Here is a 20,923-nt window from a genome sequence, read left to right on the forward strand (position 1 = left end):
TGATTTTGGGTCACACATCACCCATCTGAGGAAGGCGACCCTGCCTCAACACCCTCACAGCCCCTGTCCCGGTGCCCAGGAGGGATTCACACCTTCACCAGGTGTGGCCAAGCTTCCCCGACCCATTCAACACCACAAAAACCCAACACACTGAACTGTAGAGATATAGATGTATTTGTGGTGATGTTGCATATTTAAGACAGCTTTACATAATGGTTCTCACACAGAGTTTTGGCGTCCTCCCCTGTGTGGTCCCTCTTCCCCCACATTCTTCCACAGCCCCAAAGCACCCCAGGCAGCAGTGGGTGCAGGACAGGAAGGCTGAGTGCCAGCAGGTACCTGCCCTCAACAGAGAGAGGTCTCAGTCCCCTCCATCTTACAGTACGCATTTTACAATACCCGCATCCTTAAATTTGGAGACTGGGAGTGTCAGACCTGCCAGGTGGAGAGAGCAGGGACATGGGAGAAAAGTTAGGATGGCACAGATCCACGGAGACAGCAAAACTCCACCAGCTCCTGAGATCCTGCTTTGAGCAGAGGGTTGGGCCAAATGGGCTCCAGATTGTCCCCAGCTGTGAAGCGTCTTCCCAGGGTGAAACCAAACCCAGACTTCTCCAGGCAGCATCAGTCTTGGACAGAAGAACGTTGGAGGCAGCTCCCAAGGACATCCTGGGGGGACTGCAGGGAAGGGGGATGCTCCACTGCATCCTTCCCAAGTGGAGGTGGCGCCTCTTCCCTCTGGAGCAGTGGGTAGCAGAAACAGTGGAGGGAGGATGGAGCTGGCCAGACCTCGTCTCGCCCCTTTATCTTTTGGCCAGGGAAGCGCAGCAGGTCCCAAGAGCTTCTACCGACGTGGGAGAAAATAAAAACTCGGGTCAAGGAGCTGTGGCATAGGGCAGCCCTCCAGGCACAGCTCATCCGCAGCAAGACATTGGCCCTGTGGATGATATTTTGGCAGGAGATCAGGGCGTCCTTTTGCTGAAGTGGAGACAGAAGCGGTGGGGTCTACAGCGCAGCTTGTCAGACCTGAACCACACACTGAGCGCTCCCTGCTGTTACACAACACACCAGAGCTCCAGGCTTTTGGCATAGTCGGGCAGCTGCCCCGCAGCCTGGGGGCAACCCTGCCCCAAGGCCATCAGGCTACAGGTCCCCAGCAGCCCTCAGCAGGAAATGGGCAAATGGTAAAACAATAATAATAAAAAAGTATGTAAACGACCCAGCACCCTGTCCTGTAGCACCAGGATACCCAAGGGAACAAGGTATGTTACAGTCTGAAGGGAGATGGAGACACAAGGACTTCCCGGCCAATGCGGGGTCTCGTCTCTATTGCACTTTGCATCATATATATTTCTATATATATATTTATAAAAATACAAACTAAAGGGCTGGGGTGGAAGGGATGAGATGCAAACCCTGGGCCAGCAGCAGCTCTGTGCACACGGCAGGTTTTGACCCACTCTGCTTCTGCCTATCCCCAGTCCCTCACCAGCCCACCACGGCAGCAGCCAGCAACAAGGGCCCATCCTGCCAAGTTCTCACCCAGGGCTGGGCAGGATACCGAGCTGGTCCAGAGCCTGCCCACCCTCCAGCCATCCCTCCCTCCCACATCACCCCTTCCTGAGGCTCCCAGGCCTGGAGTAACAAACACACAGCTCTTCCCAGGTGCCTGCCATGCCCCCACAGGGATGGGCACTCCAGCACACTTTCCCTGGCCAGCAAGGGCTCATTCCTGTGGAGATGGGCAAGACCCACCTCATGCCTCTCCCTCTGCCCAAAATACCCCACAGGAGAAGGCTTTCCTCTGCCTGGAGGTTCCCATTTTCTCTTCCTCGAGTGACTACAGTGCAAATGGCACAGGGTGATGCGGTCCAGGGACAACCCCCAAATCAGAAATGGAGGATGCTCCCTGCTCCCAAGGGTGCCCTCCAGCTGTTCCTGCTACCTCAGCCGCCCATCAGGTTTGACGGGCCCCAGTTCTGATTTGGGGTCTGGGGAGAGGGAGCTCCAGGAGGTTTTGCTGCAGGTCTCCAGGGAAGCGCAGGCAGAGGGGCTGCTGACACAGACATTCGCTGTGGACCAGAAGGTGCTGATGGCAGCGTCTGCCCATTCCTCCAGCTCCTTGCCCGTCAGCCGCGCCTTCCGCACCGCATCCTCCTCTGCTGCCTCGGAGCGTGGCAGGTTGAGGATCCCGCCCAGGCCCTGGAAGTTCTGGTCCATGTACTCATTGCGGGGGGGCCCACCATGCAGCCAGTTGCTATCATCTGGGAAGGACAGGGAGAGAAAAGAGAGGGGATGAGCAGCACAGCAACATTCTAGCACCCTGCAGGTCCTACCCCCAACTCCAGCTGGGGCACAGCACCCCATCCCTTTGCAACCACAGCTCCCCTCCAGCACAAGGAAAAGGACACTGCTACAGGAAGGATCTGACACGCCAATGGGTTCTCCACAGCTGCCAAGAGGACAGCCCAGTCCAAGGATTCACACAGGCAAGGGGACATCAGTGGAAACTTGGCTCCAGCCTGGCCATCAGCTGCAGCCCAGGGGCCAACACAGAGGGAAGCACTTTGGACTGCCCACTGGGACACCCTCTCATCCAGCCCCAAACTCCAGAGCATCCTCACCTTTCCTGAGAGGCTGCTTGCGATTGAAGGTCTGAGGCACCACCAGGAACTGGTTCTCTGCCAAAGGCTCCCAGAACTGGAGGAGGCGGATGGTCCAGATGCCGGGGCGCAGGGGGTGGTTGAGGGGGGGCTTGTACTGGGTGAACTCTGCCTCTGCATCCACCGTGATGTCGTAGGAGGCAGCAATGACATAGGTGGGGTCAATCCACACCACCGTGGCCGTCAGGTTGGGGCCCCGTGACCACTTCTGCATGGCCACCGGCTCATCAAAAGGCCCCATCAAGCCTCCAAAATTGCGGAAGAGTCTTTCCTTGGGGTCCCACTCCGTGCCCACCTGGAGGGACAGGAAGCACAAGCAGTGAGACACTGGGCAAGGAGACACTATCAGCTGAGGTTCTGCATTTCACCTCCCCAAAACAGAAAACACAAACCTTGGAGTCCAAAACAATGGACACCCCACCCTCCATGGATCACATGTCAGCACTAAGTTAGCTGTGCAAGGCCTCCTGCAGCTGCAGGTGCTGGATCTCAACTGCCTCTGAAAGATCCCCTGAAGGCCTGTTCTCTAATGATCAGCTCCTCACAAATAAACCAAACTTCCAGATAAAGGTTTGTTCTCAAGCACAATGGCAGCTCTGTGTCCCTCTGTCCCCATGGCAAGCAGGTGGGGCAGAAGAGGAACGGCAGCACCAGAGAGGAAAGCACTCCATTTACCTCAAGGTTTTGCAAGCGGTTTGCCTGCCCTCCATGACCTGACAGCTTCAGAGCTCCTTGGGGCATCATCCACACCTCCAAGGATTCTGCCTGCCCAGTTGCCAAATTCTGCACTTCCTGCATCACCAGGTAACCCTGGAAACGGTCGTCATAGAAATATAAGTGCACACTGGAGGGGAAGCCTCGAGGCTCAAATCTGGAGAGATAGAGAGGTTGCACGTGTGAGCATAAGCATCCTTCCAGCACAAGATAAAGGCCTCCAGTTGGAGTCTGGTCTGAGACCACAGAAAATACCCCACCTGCAGAGCTTGTCAGCCTTGGCTGTGGGTGTGGATGAGGCTTTGTGGAGCCCCAGCCTGGAGAAGGCCGTGTAGAAGGTGAGGGTGACATCGGTGAGACCGCTGAGTCCGTCGACACGGTCGTAGACGTTTTCCCAGTAGGCCTTGAGGGCTGGGGTGTTGGCAGGGTAGCTGCCGTAGAGGTGCGTGTCCAGGATCTCCAGCACCTCCTGATTCACCGTTGACTCAAACTTGCGGGCAAAGAACGTGGGTCTGGAGAGTTGCTGGGAGAGCACAGGCATTTCTAACAATGTTGGCTCCACCCACTCTGCCCTCCCACTCTAGCAGGATCCATCCTACACACTTTGAAGGCACAGGCTAAGGAGCAGCGCAGCACAGCCAGCCTGAATATGGGATCCTCTATTACAGGACCAGTGGGAGCACACCAACAGTTACTGGTAATGCAGGTGCGTCCCCATCTCCCCCCTTCCATGCCCAGAAGCAGACAGGTGTCAGCCAGCTCCTTTGCTGCAATCTCTAGTCTGATGGGCCCCATCCACCAGAGCCACTACTGAGTCCTGCATTAGCTCTGGCCATGTGGCCATGTTCCCTGCAGGAACAGGGTCTTGGCCTCAACAAGCCTGGACTGCTGGAAAATCCTGCCACAACTGCTCTTTTCAGGGCTGGATCTATCTTCCCCAAATCTCCTTTGTTCAGTCCATGTCTCCATGCACTGAGAGCATGGGAGACCTTCCACCACAAGGCATTTTGATTTGCCAAAGAAACAGCATTCTGAAGGGGTTTTACGAAAAAGATATTTGCCCCAAGTGATACATTTGCAGGGAAAGAGCAGGAAAACAGGAGAGAAAGTCTAAGAAGAGAAGCAGTGCTGCAAGCAGAAGCCTTGCTGCAGGGCAGGATAGTCAGGATAATCCCACTGCCTGTTTACAGACACATCTACACTGAGCCCCAGTGGGACCTGACCATGCTCCAGTCTCCTGTGAGGACACGCACAGTAGCTGGCACTGCAGCCTGGGGTGCCTGCAAGACAGCTCAGAGAGGAGAGGACAGGGAGGAAGGGAAAGAGCAAGAAGAGAAAGGAGGATCTTTTTCACCTGTAGCCGAAGGAAGTCCTGGGGTTTGAAGTCATTTGGGGAGCACCCGCACCAGTCGACTATGTGTTTATATTGGCACTTACAGCCCAGCTTCCGGTTCCAGTTGGTCACTCGGAGGTTGTTATCGACCAGTGTCTCGCAGGCGTGGCTGTTCTCCAGGACCGTGTGGAAGAAGGACTGTGCAGGGCAGAAAACAGACAGGACACCCAGTGGGATGGAGGACAGGTGGTTAATGGAGATCCCCACTCATAGAGGAGGACAGACCTCATCTGCTACTGAACAGAAACTAATCCCTGTTCCCAGCACAGGGCAACACTTAAGCGACCAGGCTCGCACCAATGTTTATCTGGCCCAGAGGGTGACTGGACCTAAAGCTGGGCTGTATGTAAACATGACCCCTGACCTGTCTGTTCCTCTCTTCCCGCTTTCATACCTAAGTCTGGAAAAGGGAAGGCACAAAACTGAGCAGAACCAGCAACACCCTTTGCAGCTACCCAGAGCAGAGATGAAATGGGGCAGAGATGTTATGCCCAGTGGGAAGAAAATCTGCCTGGTGGCCCACAGCCAGCACCCACCTCAGCTGGCAGGAGTGTGTAAGTGTAGAACTGGCGCAGCTGGGACACCAGCTGGTCATCAGCATAGACCACATATTCCACAAAGCTGCGTGTCAGCGAGAACCAGTCGGAGCCCCCATCCACGATGATGCCCTCAGGGATGTGGCGCTCGCCCAGTCGCCACATGTGGGAGTCACACTCATGGAATAAGCGGTCCAGGCCCTGCTTCTTGATAAACCTGGGCATGGGGATGAGGAGTTAGGAGTGTCAACCACATTGCTAAGCGCAGATGCAGAACATCCCCTCCCTGCCACAGCTGTTTCAATTCTTTTCTGAAATCCCTTTTTCTGTTCCTCCAGTTCAGCTCTGCCTCTAGCTGAGATTACCTGGCATTGTCTCGGCCATGGGACTTCAGGAAGTTCTTATCTCGGTATTTGGACAGGAACATCACCAGTTCATCATTGGTCCTGAGGTGCAAATCAGGAATCATTAATGCTCCTGGGGTGAAGCAGCCCAGTAAACATTCATCCTGCAAGAGCCATTAGACACAAGGAGCCCAAAGCTGCTGACTCAAACCCTTGTCCCATCACTGGGCAGACACAGCCACAGGCTCTCAGCTGTCTGGTGCCCCACATGCATATTCTCCTGAAATACCCACCCCACAGAAAAAACAGCTTCTGAGGTACTGGCTGGGCTCCTCTGCATACATGGGTCCAATCTGGCCCCAAAGCTGCACCCACGTACTGGTGGTGATATCTCCAACCCCATCTTCCTCAGCTCCCCGATCTTCCCTGCCCCTCCTGAGGCTGCTGCAGCATCGTACAGCCCCAACACCTCCAGCCTCCCCGCCTGTCCCAGCAAGGCCCTCACCTGGTGGGGTAGTCAGTGGCACTCAAGTTGATGAAGAAGTCCCAGGGCCATTCAGACAGTTCCAGCAGGTCCTTCATGCTACGCAGGTACATCTTCAGCAGGCTGGCACCTCCCCAGATGGTCACCATGCGCCAGGGTGTCACACGGATGTTGGGGTAGTGCCGGGCCAGCTCCATGGCCTCATGATGGAGGTAGTTGGAGCGCTACCAGGGAACATGGCTCACCCTCAGCAAGGAGCTCATCCTCCCAGGGCCCTGCTTTCCTTGCCACCAGCCTGGATTCAGCTCCTGCAGCAGCCTCCACAAGGAGGGAAGCAGCAAACAAGGCAGGGGGGATAGATCCTGCTTCCGTGGGGCTGCAGAAGTAGCGGTGGAGGGTCACAGCTCCACAGCAGCAAGGATTAACCCTATCCAGCCACTTTCCTCACTCACCACCACCCGTGCCTCAGCTCTGCTCCCTCTCCCAGGGACCAATGGAGCAGTTAGCACCCACTCCCTCACCCCTGCCACACACCTTGTCAACGTGGATGTAGAAGAAGTGCTGCTGGTGGTACACGGCCTTGATGAGCCGCTTCAGCTGGCGGATGGCCCTGCCATGCACCACCAGCATGTAGGCAATGCGCACAGGTTTGCTGGGGGGCCCCTGCTGCAGCCGGCTTTCGTCCCACTGGATCACAGGGCTGACCTTGCCTGCATGGGGAGGGAGAGGGCTGTCAGCCACCCCCAGCCTTGGTATCTACTACCTGGAGCTCCTGAGCAAGGCAGGGAACAGCAAGGAAGCACTCAGCCTTGGGCAAATCCCAAACTGGCTGTAGTGCCAGGCCATGGTGGCAGATGCAGCCCCTTGTGTTACACTGATGGGGGTCGTTGGGAAAGGGGGTGTCCTCCTCTGGTGCCTTAAAACAGAAGATGCAGCTGGGCCTGGCTCTGACCCCTGCAGAATTGTAGGCTGGGATGAATAGCCCAACTTAAGAAGGCTGGCACAGCTTTGATTGGATTAGAGAGGCAGTGCTAATCTGGGAATCTCAGTGACAGATTGAGGCTGCTGTTTGCCAGGTGGGAGAGTTTGGTGACATAAGGAAGGTGGGATATTCCCAATGCCCAGGGCGACCAGGAGCACTCCAGCAGGACTTACCTGAGAGCTGGCAGTGGCGAGGCACAGACTGGGGCATGAGGCTGCCAGCTCGGTGCAGACACACCACGTTGGCGATCTCCTGTTGGCACTGTTTGCTGCTGGCCCGGGCCAGCGCCGACAGGGCGTCTTTGCCCGTGATTTCGCACTTGGGGGTGAAACTGTTCTCAGTGGGCTGGGGAGCCCCCTCCACACTGCCCGTGTCACCCTGCTGGAAGATGGCCAGCTGGGCCTCTCTGCGCAGCTCCGTCAGGTTCCTGCGGCTGGTGGAGTCCAGCATGGCCGGCAGCCTCCATCCTGGTTTGTGCCTGGCCGTGACGGCTCTCACCACCTTGGACACCACGGCCCCGGGGCTGTCCGGCCGGCCCCGCCACCGGCCATGCTTCCGGCTGGCACTGCTCCGGCGCCCAGCAGAGCTGTCAGAGTCCTTGGAGCCGTCGCTGCTCTCAGGAAACCCAGCTTTTTTCTGCCGCTCCTGTAGCAGGTCCATGTGGATGCAGAGGAGAGGACAGACAGCATTAGCTCGGGCCTGCTTCCCCCTAGCTCTGTCAGCATGCTCCTCGGAGCATCCCTGCTCCCATTCCCCACAGAGCTCAATGCTGCAGCATGACAGGTGCTCCAGGAGCAACCGCTGTGCAGCACAGGACATTACACAGCCCTTTCACCACCTAAAACCCCAGGCTAAGACACAACTCCTGCCTATGCCCCCAACATGGGGACACCCAGACGGTCTCGCTCTCTGTGGTTTGGCTCACTGTAGACTAAATGGATACAGTAGGTTGTGTCTGCACCAGCCACCCTCTGAGGTTCTGACAATGCAGGGACATTCCTGATGCTGGAGTTGAGCACTGGGCTGTACTGGCTGGTGATGGTTATTTCACTGGGAGGCTACTGGACCAGCTCCTCCCTGCCATAACCATGCTGTGAGACCAAGCCCAGTATAGACAAAGTCCCAGGCACCACAGCTGTGCTCTCTGGGCTGAAAGCACTGGACTGGAATAGACTAAGGCCCTGCCCACACTCCCCTACCTGGACCCTGGCTCCGTGTGCTAGGCTGGGGCAAGCACTGCCATTACCACCTTCCCTAGAAATCCCATCACAAACCCTCCCATGGACCCTAGCAGATGTGTAAAGGGAGCAGTCAATTATACTTCGTTACTTCAGCCAGGCTGGCTGACCAGCAGACAGTCAGCCTTGGGGAGAGCAGGGAGCTGGGAAGTTTGGATGCCACACTCATGGGAAAGACTTTTCCCAGTGAGTGTCACCCGTGATGTTGGGGCCATGTGCCCCAGCCCACTGCAGGCACTCCTGGATGACAGGCAGGCAGCTGCCTGCTCCAGCCTGGCCTCCCAAGGCTGTCTTACAGCACCCCCAAACCCCAAAGCAGCTCTGTCAGGCATCATGGGGAACTGTAAGGAACATCCAGGGGTATTCCTGAGCGGTGGCTTCTCACAAGGATGGACAGATGCCTGACAAGGGCAGCAGGACTGAACTAGCTCCTGGCACAAGACTCCCCTGAGGGTATAGCTGCTGGGAAGGTCACAGCCAGGAGAAAGCACAGAGTGAAAAGACTGGAAAGCATTTGGCATGATCTACACATTTCAGAGTTCCCAGACTACCCATGTTGTGCTGGCACAGCCATGGCCAAACCACTGCTTAAATCCCAAGAGGTTGGTTCAGCAGGGATCAGCCAAGCCTGCTTCCACCCAGACAGGCATCACTGGCAGCCCGAGACAGGCAGTGAACCCTTCATTAGTCACTACACAGGACCATCTGTTCCAGAGCTATAAACCTGTTTTCCCCACAGAGCAACACAGGAGAGGGCAGCTGGAAGGCCACAAGTGAGAAAGAGTCTCTTCCATGTTCCTACAGGAAGAGATTCACTGATCCCACTCACATCCTGCACTCCCCAACACACCAGACTCTGGGGACACCCCCTATTCGATGCCCACCTGTGGTTACAGTTCCCAGCTCAGGAGCATGCCTAGCTGCCTTTCCCAGCAGGGAAGTTGTTAGAAGCACTGCCAGCCCTTCTGGAGCTGTCAGCCAAGGAACTCAAGGGTTTCTAATTACTGCACCACAGCAGAGTGATCCCTCCACCCCAGCCTGGCAGGGAATGGATCCGGCCATGTTGTTCTGCTGTATTTAAAACCTGTGTGTAACAATCAGTAAGGGTCCCCATCTCCATTCCCTCCTGTCACACACACAGCTGACTCCAGGCACCAGCCAGAGCTCACTCTAGAATCACAGAATCATTTAGGTTAGAAAGACTCACTAAGATCATCCAACTATTAAACCCCTGTTAAGGCCACCACTAAACCATGTCCCCAGGTGCCACATCTACACATCTTTTAGATATCTCCATAGACTGTGACTCCAACACTTCCTCATCCAGCCTGTTAAAGGGCTTCACAGCCCTTTTAGTGAACAAATTTTTGCTAATATCCAGCCTAAACCTCCCCTGGTACAACTTGAGGCCATTTCCTCTTGTCCTGTTGCTTGCTACTGGAAAGACTTGTCCTATTATGCCTCCCCCAACGCAACACTGCAATTCCAGAGTGACACAGAGCTGTGGGTCATGTATCTACCTGCACCCCATCCCCAGCACTGTGCCACTGGGAGGAGCAGAGCTAACAGCACCTGGTTTCTGCAGGATTCCCTCTCTGGCTGTCTGGTTTCTGCCACATACCAGCACTCATCAGGCAAAACCAGCACCAGAATGTTTCAGAGTCATCAGAGGAATCCTGAGTTAAAATGGCTGGATTAAGTCCCCTAAAAACAAGTTCTTTGGCAGGAAAAGTAACTATCAAGGAATCTCTTCTCTGGAAGAAAAGACACTTCATAGGAAGCTTCTCTTGTGGCCACAGCACACAGAGGACACCAACACATAGGGCTCTGAGACAGACAAAAACAGGAGACCAAGTGGCTAAAATACTGCAGTGACAGATCCTCTTCTCCACCCACAAGGGAACTTTGTGGTTTGAGTTTTACTGATGCCAGCTCCACCATGGACTAAGAGCTTCAGGCAGCTCATGTGCTCACTCAGGAGCTGTGGGTGTCACAGTGACAGAGGCAGGATCGCTCTGGTCTCTCAGGCTCCCACTTGTGTGGGGAGACACGTATGCTGACCACAGCAGGAATGGGAATTTCCTCTCTCATCCATCAGTCAGGATAAGGATAGTGTTGTTTGATCCTGGTGGGACAAGATTAATTTGCTTTCCACAGGAAACACAGTGTTGACTTGGGTAGATGGAGACAGATGCAGATACTCCTAGTCTGCACCCCATAAAGCATCTGCTTGGTGAACAATGGAAGCCTACAGGACCCCAAAATAAGGCTTGGGAAGAGAACTGATGGATTCAAGAGGCACAGCCAGCTCCACAGCACTTCCAGGACTCCAGTGTCTCTTTCTCTCTCCACAGCCAGTCACAGCCCATCTATGGAGGGGATGAGCTGTGTCCATTAGTGGGAAGGAGCCATTTACTCTGGCCATTAAGAAATCCCAGACTTCCATGAATCCTTTCAGGCCTGCAAGGTCAGACTCTCCTGGGACTGTTCCCCAGCTTTACCAGAAATGCCCTTAGGGAAATGGTGTCTCCTCTAGGTCTGGCCAAAATCAGAAGCTGCAGGACAGCACAGAAACCAAGAGCTTTGCATTTTATAAGAAATAAAGGTGAACTGGACTTTTCCCAGCTTGCTAATGGGTTCAGGCTGTCTGTGAAGTTAAGGATGGTTCTTGTCTTCTCCAAAGAGGCATGTCAATTCCAAGGACTTCTGGTGGTGAACCAACTCCCCTCCAGGAAACGGGACCTATGCCCAAACCTCTTCAGCTGCCCAGCTCAGCTCATTTTGGAAGGAGACATGGGGAAACCAGGCAAGGACCAAGGCAGAATGAGCCAACCCAGGAGGCTGTGAAGGGCAGGAGCAGAGAACAGCAGGCAAGCAGTGCAGGATGGTGCAGAGGGAAAGAGAAGCCAGGATGGGTGAAGTAATTTGATCAAGGTCACAGAACAGGGAAAGGATCAGCTGGGCACTCCTTGGTGTCAGATCAGTCTGCTCTCACGCTTCCAGTGCATCCAGATCACGATCCTCTCCTTGCCACATTCATTCCCTGGTTCAGTGTTGCTGATGGGCATATGGTGGCACATGAGGGTGCTCATGGCCATTCCCTGTGGCCCAGGAGGAGGCCTAAGGCTGGAAATTCACCTGCTGAATGAGTGGTGTCACTTTAGAGACCTTCCCCACTGCAAGGGGCTGCCCTGTTCCCCTTCTCACATCTTTGCCCTCAAGATAAGCTTTCTAGATTTGCTGACCATGGGATCACCCTCCACACCAGGGAGGCAGTAGGAGGCTTCAGCTATTGGTCCACAAAGACATAGCAGTCTGTGGACACAATCTGGGGAGTTCCCAACAAATAAATCCTAATTAACAACTCAGGGGTAGGAGCTTTGTTTAAAGGTGGCAACAATGTGCTTTATCTGCCTGGGTCTTCTTTGATACTTGTTCTGTGTCTGACCTTGGGCAAACTCCTTCACCAGACCATGCCTCAGTTTCCCCACACTCACAAGAAAGAAGTGATGTGTTTGGCGTAAGCAGGGTGTTCTGGCATAAAGACATCAGTGACTCCAAAAGGTCCTTGTACTCTCCCACTTCCCAGAGATACCTCTCACCAGAACAGCTACACAGGAGCTGACACAAACCTCCCAGCTCTCTGAATTCCATGTTTTTTTGTTTGGGTGCCCATGACCCCAGTTTCCCACAAGATCCCCCAAATCACAAATGCAAGATCCCCATCAAACTCCCCACTCTATGCCAAACCCAAAACAACCTCCCCTGGACCACAAGCTCCCCTTCCCAGGCGCTGTGACCCTGCACTGCTGCAGCCAGAAGCCCCCCGGGCAACATCCCGCTGCCCACCCCACCGCCAACACCTCCAGCAGCCTGAGGCTGCGGGACATCCAGCCCAGGAACCCCATCCTGGGGCTGGGCCTCGCAAACCTCACAGAGCCCATGCCCTTTGTTCCCGCTCCAGCTCCTAAGAAAGGGACATTCGCGACCCCCAGGGCACAACCCCAAGGGTTCCCCCACGAAAGCCCCGTACCAGCACCCACCGCCTTCCCATGAGCCCCCAGGCCCTCAGCCCACCTCGAACCCCCCGTGTCCCGCCTCGTCCTCAGCCCCCTCACGGCCCCCCTCCCCAGCCCCTTTATCCGTCAGCACGGTCCCCCACTCCCCTCACCGCCAGCAGGCCCCGGCCGCCCCCCCTCCCTCCCGCGGCACACCTCGGCCGGGCCCTCCTCGTCGAGGCCGGCGGAGCTCCAGAGGACGAGTCCCTGGAGCAGGAGGATGGCGAGTGCCGTCGCGGCCGCCAGCCGGTAGCGCCGCACCAGCTTCCGCGCCCGCCCGCCGGCCACCATCGCCCCGCCGGCCACCATGGCCCGCCGCGCCGCCGCCACGGCCGCGCATGCGCGGGGCCGGACCGCGCGGGGAGGGGCGGGAACGGGGCGGGGCCATGGAGAGGGGGCGGGGCCTGTGAGAGAACGGCCGCGCATAGTGAATGAGTGTATTAATGTTAAATAAATATCAATGTCAGTGTATTAATGTTAAATAAATATCAATGTCAGTGTATTAATGTGTAAATACATATCAATGTGAGTGTATTAATGTGTAAATAAATACCAATGAATGTCAGTGTATTAATGTGTAAATAAATATCAATGAATGTCAGTGCATTAATGTGTAAATAAATATCAGTGAATGTCAGTGTATTAATGTGTAAATAAATATCAATGTGAGTTTATTAATGTGTAAATAAATATCAATGTCAGTGTATTAATGTGTAAATAAATATCAATGAATGTGAGTGTATTAATGTGTAAATAAATATCAATGAATGTCAGTGTATTAACGTGTAAATATCAATGAATGTCAGTGTATTAATGTGTAAATAAATATCAATGAATGCGAGTGTATTAATGTGTAAATATCAATGAATGTGAGTGTATTAATGTGCAAATAAATATGAGTGAATGAATGTGAGTGTATTAAAGTGTAAATAAATATGAGTGAGTGAATTGAGTGTATTAATGACTGTGAATGTATTAATATGTATTAATGTGAATGTGAGCATGTAAATAAATATGAGTGAATGAGTGTGTGAACATGTAAATGTGAGTGGATGAATGTCAGTGTATTCATGTGTGAGCATCTAAATGTGAGAGTGAACGAATGTGAGTGAATGAGTGTGAATGAATGTGAACAAGAGTGTGTTAGTAATGGGTGAATGTGAGTGAGAGTGAATTTTTGTGTGTGTGAATGTGTGAGTGTGAATTAATGTGTGAGTGTGAATGAGTGTGAGTGAATATGAGTGAATATATATGTGTGTGTGTGTGTGTGTGTGTGTGTGTGTGTGTGTGTGTGAGATGTGGGAGAATGTGGGTGGGACTGTGAGGGCTGTGAGTGTGCAGGGGTGCACATATGGTTGTGTGTGGCCACCCGTGCACTGCTTTGTGTGCCTGGGCCACTGGTGTCAACCCACCTTCCACTATCCCAGGCTCCTCCAAGCTCTGTCCAACCTCGGACACTTCCAGGGATGGGGCAGCCAGACATCTTTGGGCACCCTGTGCCAGGGCCTCCTCACCGTCCCAGGAAACAATTCCTTCTCAATAGTGCATCTAAACCTGTCCTCTGGCACTGTGAAGCCATTCCCCATTACCTGTCCTGGTACTCTGGGCCCTTGTTCTAAGTCCCCATCTAGCTTTCTTGGAGCCCCTTTAGGCACTGGAAGGAGCTCTGAGGTCTCCTTGGAGCCTTCTCCAGGCTGAACACCCCCAGCTCTCTCAGCTTTACCCCTTTGAAACCTACTTGTGGGGGAAAGTATTTCAGCAGAGGAAATAGGAAGCAGTGGCTGGGTGGCGATAGCAGTTCCTGGGAGTTCCACGACCTCCTGTGAGTTTTGTGGGCAGATTCTGCTGATAAAGCCAAGGGAACACTGCAGCCTCAATGCCCTTGAGGGTTTTAAGAGGAAGAGGTTTGATAAGGGGGAATTTATCCCCAGGGTGCAGAAGGGCTCTGAGCAGCCTGCTAAGCTGTGGGATGGCTTCCCCTTTGATAGGAGCAATTTGGTCCATGCCCCAAGAGCTGAGAGCTGCAAGACTACCTCAGCATCTCCACACCAGCAGGAAAAGGCTCCCTACCTAGAATCCTTTAGGTTGCTAAAGACCCCTAAGAACATCAAGACCATCCATTAACCTAGCACCACCAAGGCTACCAGTAAACCATGTTCCCAAGTGCCACATTTACATGTCTTTTAGATCCCTCCAGGGATTGTGACTCTACCATTTCCCTCAGAAGCTTTTTCCAGGGATTCACAGCCCTTTTGGTGAAGAAATTTTCACTAATATCCAATCTAAACCTCCACTGGCACAGCTTGCAGAGTTGTTTCCCCTTGTGGCACCCTGTTTCCCCTTGTCTTGTTACTTGTTACCTGGGTGAAGAGACTGACCCACACCTGACTACAACCTCCTTTCAGGTAATGGAAGACAGTGAGAAGCCCTCACCCCAGCCTCCTCCTGGTTGTGGTGTAAATCACCATCCCTGCCCTGAAACCAGCCTGTCTGCGAAAAGCTACAGTGCCCAAATTCTCATGGCAAGGGAAAATTCACCTCTTTGTGCAAAACCACTTGCATGGAACCATGTGTAAGAGCTCAGGTTTTCTGCTCCCAGCCCATCACAAATGGACACCCATCCCTATGGCCTGTTTCTCATGGGAGTGGACGGATGAATTGCCTGGCACTGGGCTGGAGAAGAGTGAACATTCATGGGGGAGGGCACCAGCACACCAGGGGAAACACTGCATGGAACATTTCAGAGGGGAGTGATGCTGCAGCAGCTGGTGGTGGGGTTGTGGGTTTGTGCTGGAGCTCCAAGAGTCCTTGTCCTTAAAGATCTGAGTTCTCACACTGCTGGAGCCCAGCTGGGCATCAGCAAGGGCTGGACCTGCTTTCAGTGTGAAACTCTGAAATAAACTCTTCAGCGGGTGGGAACCTGCTGCACAAACACAGTCACACACCACGGCTGAAGCTATCAGGTTCTCAGAGTCACTGATAAAGCAGCAACACTTCACACAGAAAGTATTTAGTGGGTGTCAGAAAAAAAGTTATCAGCAAAACAGAAGAGCAAAGTGATGGCTCACCCTGCCTGCTGGGTCTCTGGCCTGGACTACCCCACTTCAAGGGGGAGAGCTTTATTCCCAGCACCACTGCTGTACAGATTAGGACTCCAAATTGCATTTGCAAAGGGATGATTTTATCTTCAACCCTCTCTGTGCCTCCACACAACCTCATCCTCTCTGAAGTTGCTTCAAAGAAACATCCAAGCCTTGGAGAGCAACAGGTCTGCTGTCGAGCTAGCTCCTGCCTGAGCAGAACATAAACCCCATGTGCCCTGTGCAGAGACAGCTTCCAGCAGCAGGAGCAGCCCATGGGGCCAGGTGCTTGCTCATCTCCCATACACTGTGCTGTAGAGCTCTTCACTGGGCTGTGGAGCTGATGGCATGTTGGTGTAGATCTGCTCCTTCTGCACCACAGGCTTCTGCACTCTGGCATATAACGCCTCTCTTTCCTTTTCCAAAGGCTGGGAGAGGAGGGAGATAAACAAAAAATACCCTTGGCGTGGCTGCTCCAGGCAAACACTGTCTGCTGGAATCTCTGTGACATTTTAAGCACCCAGGAGCAGAAGTTCCCAGAGAGGGAACCCACAGTAGCCAGGGTGAGTTGCACCCCAGCTTGGCACTTCCCTTTACAGCCCTCTCCATCCCCACCCAACCCATCCTGCTGCCCTTTCTGTCACACACCCACTCCAGCTTTCCTCCCACCCCACCCAGCTTGGCACTTCCCTCTGCAGCCCTCTCCATCCCCACCCAGCCCATCCTCTTGCCCATTCTGTCACCCACCCACTCCAGCTTTCGTCCCACCACCTCCAGCTTAGCAGTGCTTGGCGTTTTCCTACCTGAGCACTGTGCCTGACCTCTATGTACTCCATCGGGGGCGTTTCCAAGCGGCAGAAAGCCTCGGCATTGCTGTACTGGCTCTCAGCCACGCCCGTGTTGTGGTCAATGTCCGCATAGTTCAAGGCTTCTGCTCCCTGATGGAGAAGGATGAGCTCGCACCCTGCTGCCACTCCCTGCCTGTATCCACAGGGGTGGGAATATCTCCCACCCTGCTGCCCGTCCTGACGGGTGCTGAGATGGCTGCAGGGGCACTGGGTGGAAATAAAAATTGAAGCAAGGGCTGGCTCAACGTTCCCCAGGGGAATTCTAGTGACACTAGCCCCTCCTCAAGAGCTGGTAAAAAATATCAGAAAATACTTTCCAAGCAGTAAGCAAGCAGCAGCTACCCTGCAGCCACTTCAGGTGTGTTTTGCTGCAGGTTCCCAAGGCTGTTTCACCCAGAGAAGCAGCTCCTGTGCTTGGAGTGGCTTGGAGAGAAAACCTCTCAGCTCAATCCTAAATTCCTTTCCCAGGAATACTCTGCAGTAGTCACACAAAGTCCCTGGTTGTGTCTTTCTGTTGGTGAACAGAGCCCAAAGGATCCCTTCCAGCCTAAAGTGCCATTAACCTGTATGAAAGTAGCAGCTCTGGCAGCTCAGGATGCAATGTTTCCCCTCTCCATGTGAACTTGGGGCACAGAATCACAAGAACTCATGAGGTTTTCCTTACTGTAGGTGACATTCTGTGAGTCCTGTCCATCTCTATGGCTGCTCCAGAAAGGGCTGGATGAAGCATGGATGTGGCTGGACATGAGTGAAAAGAGAGGAAAACAAACGTATTGAGAAACTGCACTGCCACTGCAAACCTTGCCATAAAGCAGGACAGGAACCTGACACTCCATGATCCATCTAAACTGGAGTGCTTCTTCAAATAAAGCCAGAACTCACCTGCCAGCTGGCAATGTCCCCTCCTGTCCCTCCCCATCCTTCACACTGGCCTTAAAACTTTGCATCAAGCCTGGTGTAGGCCTGGCCCGTGCAAGTGAGCCCATCTGGAGAAGCTGATGGCGCCCAAACTGAAACAGATTCTGTGCCCAGCAGCATCCTCTCCAAGGGCTGTCATTCCCTGCTCCCAGGGAATGGTCCTGCACCCACGGGATGGTCCCACTGTTCCCTTGAGGGGAGGAGACCTTCTTGATGTCTCAATGATAGACTGAGGAATTGGATGCATCAAGAAGGGAATGGGGGAGGAAAAAGAAACAGAAGAAAAATAAGGAAAGCAGAGCAGGCTCTGTTACAGAAACAAGATGTGTGTGGCACTGACAACTTCACTCACCTTTCTTCTTCCTGGAGAGTATTAGCAGAACACCAGCAGCCACTGCAAGCAAAAAAAGAACCACGATGATGGCTGGAGTAAGGATGTGCTCAACCACGTTAGAGCTGCAAGAAAAAAGAGTTTACGTTGTCACACTTCTCAGGATGAACCAGCATGGAGCAGGGAGCCGCTGTGGGTGACACAGGAAGTAGCTGTGTGAGGCAGGGCTTGACAGTCACAGCAGGCATGGGATGGTCAGGCTGCCAGCTGGACGTGGAACAGAGCAAACCAAAAACTGCAGAAGCAAAATGACACTTGGGTCTGAGAGCTTCTGCATCTTCAGTGATTTAAGGATGGGTTCCTGCACTTGCTCTGGTTCAACTCCACTCTTTGTTAACCTTGTTTATAATGGGCAAGAAGGAAAAATTGGTGGGCCAGCACAGCCTTGATTCTGCTGATGGGGAGTCTCAGCTTTGTCTGCTGCTGGCATCACATCCCACAGGCAGGAGAGAAGGGGGAAAAGCACTCTGGTTTTGTGCTTTTTTTTTACTTGTCTGTTTGTGTAACGACAAAGAACAGAACACTGCGCAGCACTTGGCTTCCCACAAACAGTCTCACTGAGTTTTGGGGAAGGAAATGGGGGTTGGTGCTGCAGGCAGAAACCACTTCTCCCACATGACTAGAGGCACTGGAATTACTGTCACAGAATTAGAGAATTACTTGGGTCAGAAGGGACCTTAAAGATCACCCAGTTCCAACTGTCTAACATGGGAAGGGACACCTTCCACTAGTCCAGGTTGCTCTGAGCCCCCTCCAGCCTGGCCTTGAACACTTCCAGGGATGGGGCATCCACAATATCTCTGGGCACCCTGTGCCAGGACCTCACCACCCTTAAAGGGAAGAATTGTTCCATACAGAGTGGTCCCTAAAAGCAAAAACCGGAGGCCTGGATCCTTAAGGGGCATCTGAAGAGCCCGATGGTTGCAGGGCTCCAGCTGCACCAGAGAGCTCATGGAAGAAAGTGGCTGCTGTAGGCAGGAGCTGCTACTCACAGTTGAGGGGTGGAGGGATTTGATGTTGATTGCACAATTTCCCTCTGGGAAACTGTCTGTGTGCAGCCTGTTACAGAGAGTATGAGATCAGAGAAGGTGGTGGTGGTGTAGGTCGATGATGGGAGGGTGGAAGAAGCTGAAACAAAAAGAGGAGAGGCTTGGTTGATCTCTGTGGGGAAAAATGCTGTGGGTTTTGCAGCAAGTCAGAAGTGACCTATGTGCTGTCACAGCAGGAGAAGATGGGTCCCCTCTGGCATATTTAGAGGACATATCTCAAGGTCAGAGGGCTCTAAGACCCTTCCCCTGCCCACGAGGCTTTTCACAGTCTCAGTGCCTCCCAAAATATGCACAAAACAAATTCACCCTGCAGAAAGGAGGTCTGGGAACCCCATGCTCAGTTTAGTACTAACACAACAACACCACATATATACTGTCCTGCTATGTGAGCTGATCCCTGGTGAGGCAATGGAGAGGGATGTTTCCTAAGCCCAGAGGTGCTGACTGTCCCAAGTGGGAAATGAGGCAGCACAGTGCAATGAGGAACTCCCTGCTGTTATACAGTAAGGCAAGGAGAGCACAGAAAAAAACAGCAAGAGCTAATGAGAAAGAAAGTTTGACACAGAAAGCCCAGTGCACCTCAGTAATGGAGATGGCTGATCCTGGGGTGCTAAGAAGGGGCTCTGGGGAGAAGTGAGAATAAGGAATGAGTGACAGTAGCACCTACCACTACACCTGGGGCTGTCCCACCTGCACGGGCACCCATCAGCTCCAGGCTGCCCCCACTGCAGCCCCCGCTCCAAGCAGCTGGAGCAGGACACATCCATATGGACCTGAGGGACCTGCAACCCACAAGCACTGACCTGGGACCACGACCACCTTCACAGCAGCAGTCTTATCAAACCGCAATATTCCCGTTCGCACCCCACAGAGGAATGTGCCCTCGTCCTCCTCGGCCAGAGCATCCACAGTCACCGTGAATTCCCGGCGTGTGCGGTTGTCCCGGATGGAGAACCGGCCCTGCAGCACCTCGGGCTCCGACTCCGGGGTGATGAGCATGCCGTCAGGACAGAAAAAACTGATCACTGCTATTGTTCTGCACCAGAATTTCGGCGACTCCTCCCAGCCCGGCTCGTACGTGCAGGTGACCGACAGGGAACCCCCCAGGAATCCCCGCACGATGTCGGGCCCCGTCACTGCCCCGCAGCCTGTGGAAACACACGGAACCGCGGGAGCGCTGCCGCCGCACCGGCACCTCCCGCCCGACGGCGCCTCCCCGACACCGGGGGCTCCGCTGAGGACTTACCTGGCAGCAGGGCCCAGGCGAGCAGAGGCAGGAGCTGCATGGCCGCTCCGGGACAGCGGGGCTCAGCGTGCTGCTGCTCCCGGCTCCCCTCGGCCGAGCCCGGCCCGCCCCGGGCCCACCCCGGGCCCACCCCGCGGCACGGTCACCCCTCAGGGGCGGAGCGCGGGGATCCCCGGGGCTCTGCACAGCGAGGGCCGCCGAAGGGAAGGGAGGGGGACCCGGGAGCGTTTGTTGGAGCCGGCGGGGGAAGCAGGAAGGGCCCGGTGGGGCCCCGGTGCTGCCCTCTCCCTGCCCGGGCCGCCGGGACCGGGCCAGTCCGGGATCGAGCAAGGCCGGCCGGGGCCGGGGGGTCCCGGCGGGGATTAACGGCCCCACAGGCTGACCCAGAGCACGGCAGCGCTCAGGGACAGCAGCTGCAGCCCGGCCAGCCCTGGGAAGGAGCGGAAAGTGCTGCCGGTCTCCTGAGGAGCGCCTGGAGCGCGTCGGGGTTGCAGATGCGGAGGAAGGGTGGATGTAGCGGGGCCAGACGGGCACCGTGATCCCGTCACCCACAGGGGAAACTTCATCCCGCAGTCTGTCCCAGGCCCCAAAATGTGGGGGTCACTGTTGCTATGGGGAAAACCTTCAAGGATCCACCTGGGGTTATGGTCACCTCCACATCAGCACTCTCATGTAACGGGGAAAATCCCTTTTGTAACATAACGTGCCCGCATCGTCCTTGACCAGATGCTCCACAGTCACTCTGAATGAACTGCAATGCTTGTCCAGAATGGAGAACCGACTCTGCCGTACCTCGGTCTGCAATTTCGAGGTGCTGACGATGTAAGCAGCACAGGTAACACCAGTGCGTGTACTCGGTTTGCACCAGAATATCAGCAATGTCTCCCGGGGGGGCTGGGATGTGCAGGTGACCGACAGGGAACCCCTCAGGAATCCCCACACCATGGCAGGCCCTGTCACTGCCCTGGAGCCTATGGAG

General features: G+C 54.4%; 1 protein-coding gene across 2 annotated transcripts; it reads right to left on the minus strand.

Moving 5' to 3' along the window:
• Positions 1-157: 157 nt before the first annotated feature.
• XYLT2 (xylosyltransferase 2) lies at positions 158-20,041 on the minus strand. Of its 2 annotated transcripts, XM_058852453.1 has the most exons (16): positions 19,945-20,041; positions 19,502-19,846; positions 18,642-18,777; positions 17,611-17,714; positions 17,005-17,078; positions 16,296-16,430; positions 7,290-7,761; positions 6,669-6,844; positions 6,156-6,358; positions 5,672-5,752; positions 5,307-5,523; positions 4,732-4,908; positions 3,638-3,900; positions 3,339-3,534; positions 2,625-2,958; positions 158-2,264 (listed from the first exon to the last, which is right to left on the minus strand). In XM_058852453.1, the coding sequence occupies exons 1-16, from the start codon at positions 19,982-19,984 to the stop codon at positions 1,942-1,944; spliced, it is 3,276 nt and encodes a 1,091-aa protein (XP_058708436.1). In that variant the 5' UTR covers positions 19,985-20,041; the 3' UTR covers positions 158-1,941. The 2 variants fall into 2 exon arrangements, with proteins under 2 accessions (XP_058708436.1, XP_058708437.1); XM_058852454.1 differs by lacking the exons at positions 16,296-16,430; positions 17,005-17,078; positions 17,611-17,714; ... (1 more) ...; positions 19,502-19,846; positions 19,945-20,041 and adding an exon at positions 12,569-12,759.
• Positions 20,042-20,923: the final 882 nt, after the last annotated feature.

The sequence above is a fragment of the Poecile atricapillus genome, chromosome 17, assembly GCF_030490865.1.
Source record: "Poecile atricapillus isolate bPoeAtr1 chromosome 17, bPoeAtr1.hap1, whole genome shotgun sequence".
NCBI lineage: Eukaryota > Metazoa > Chordata > Aves > Passeriformes > Paridae > Poecile > Poecile atricapillus.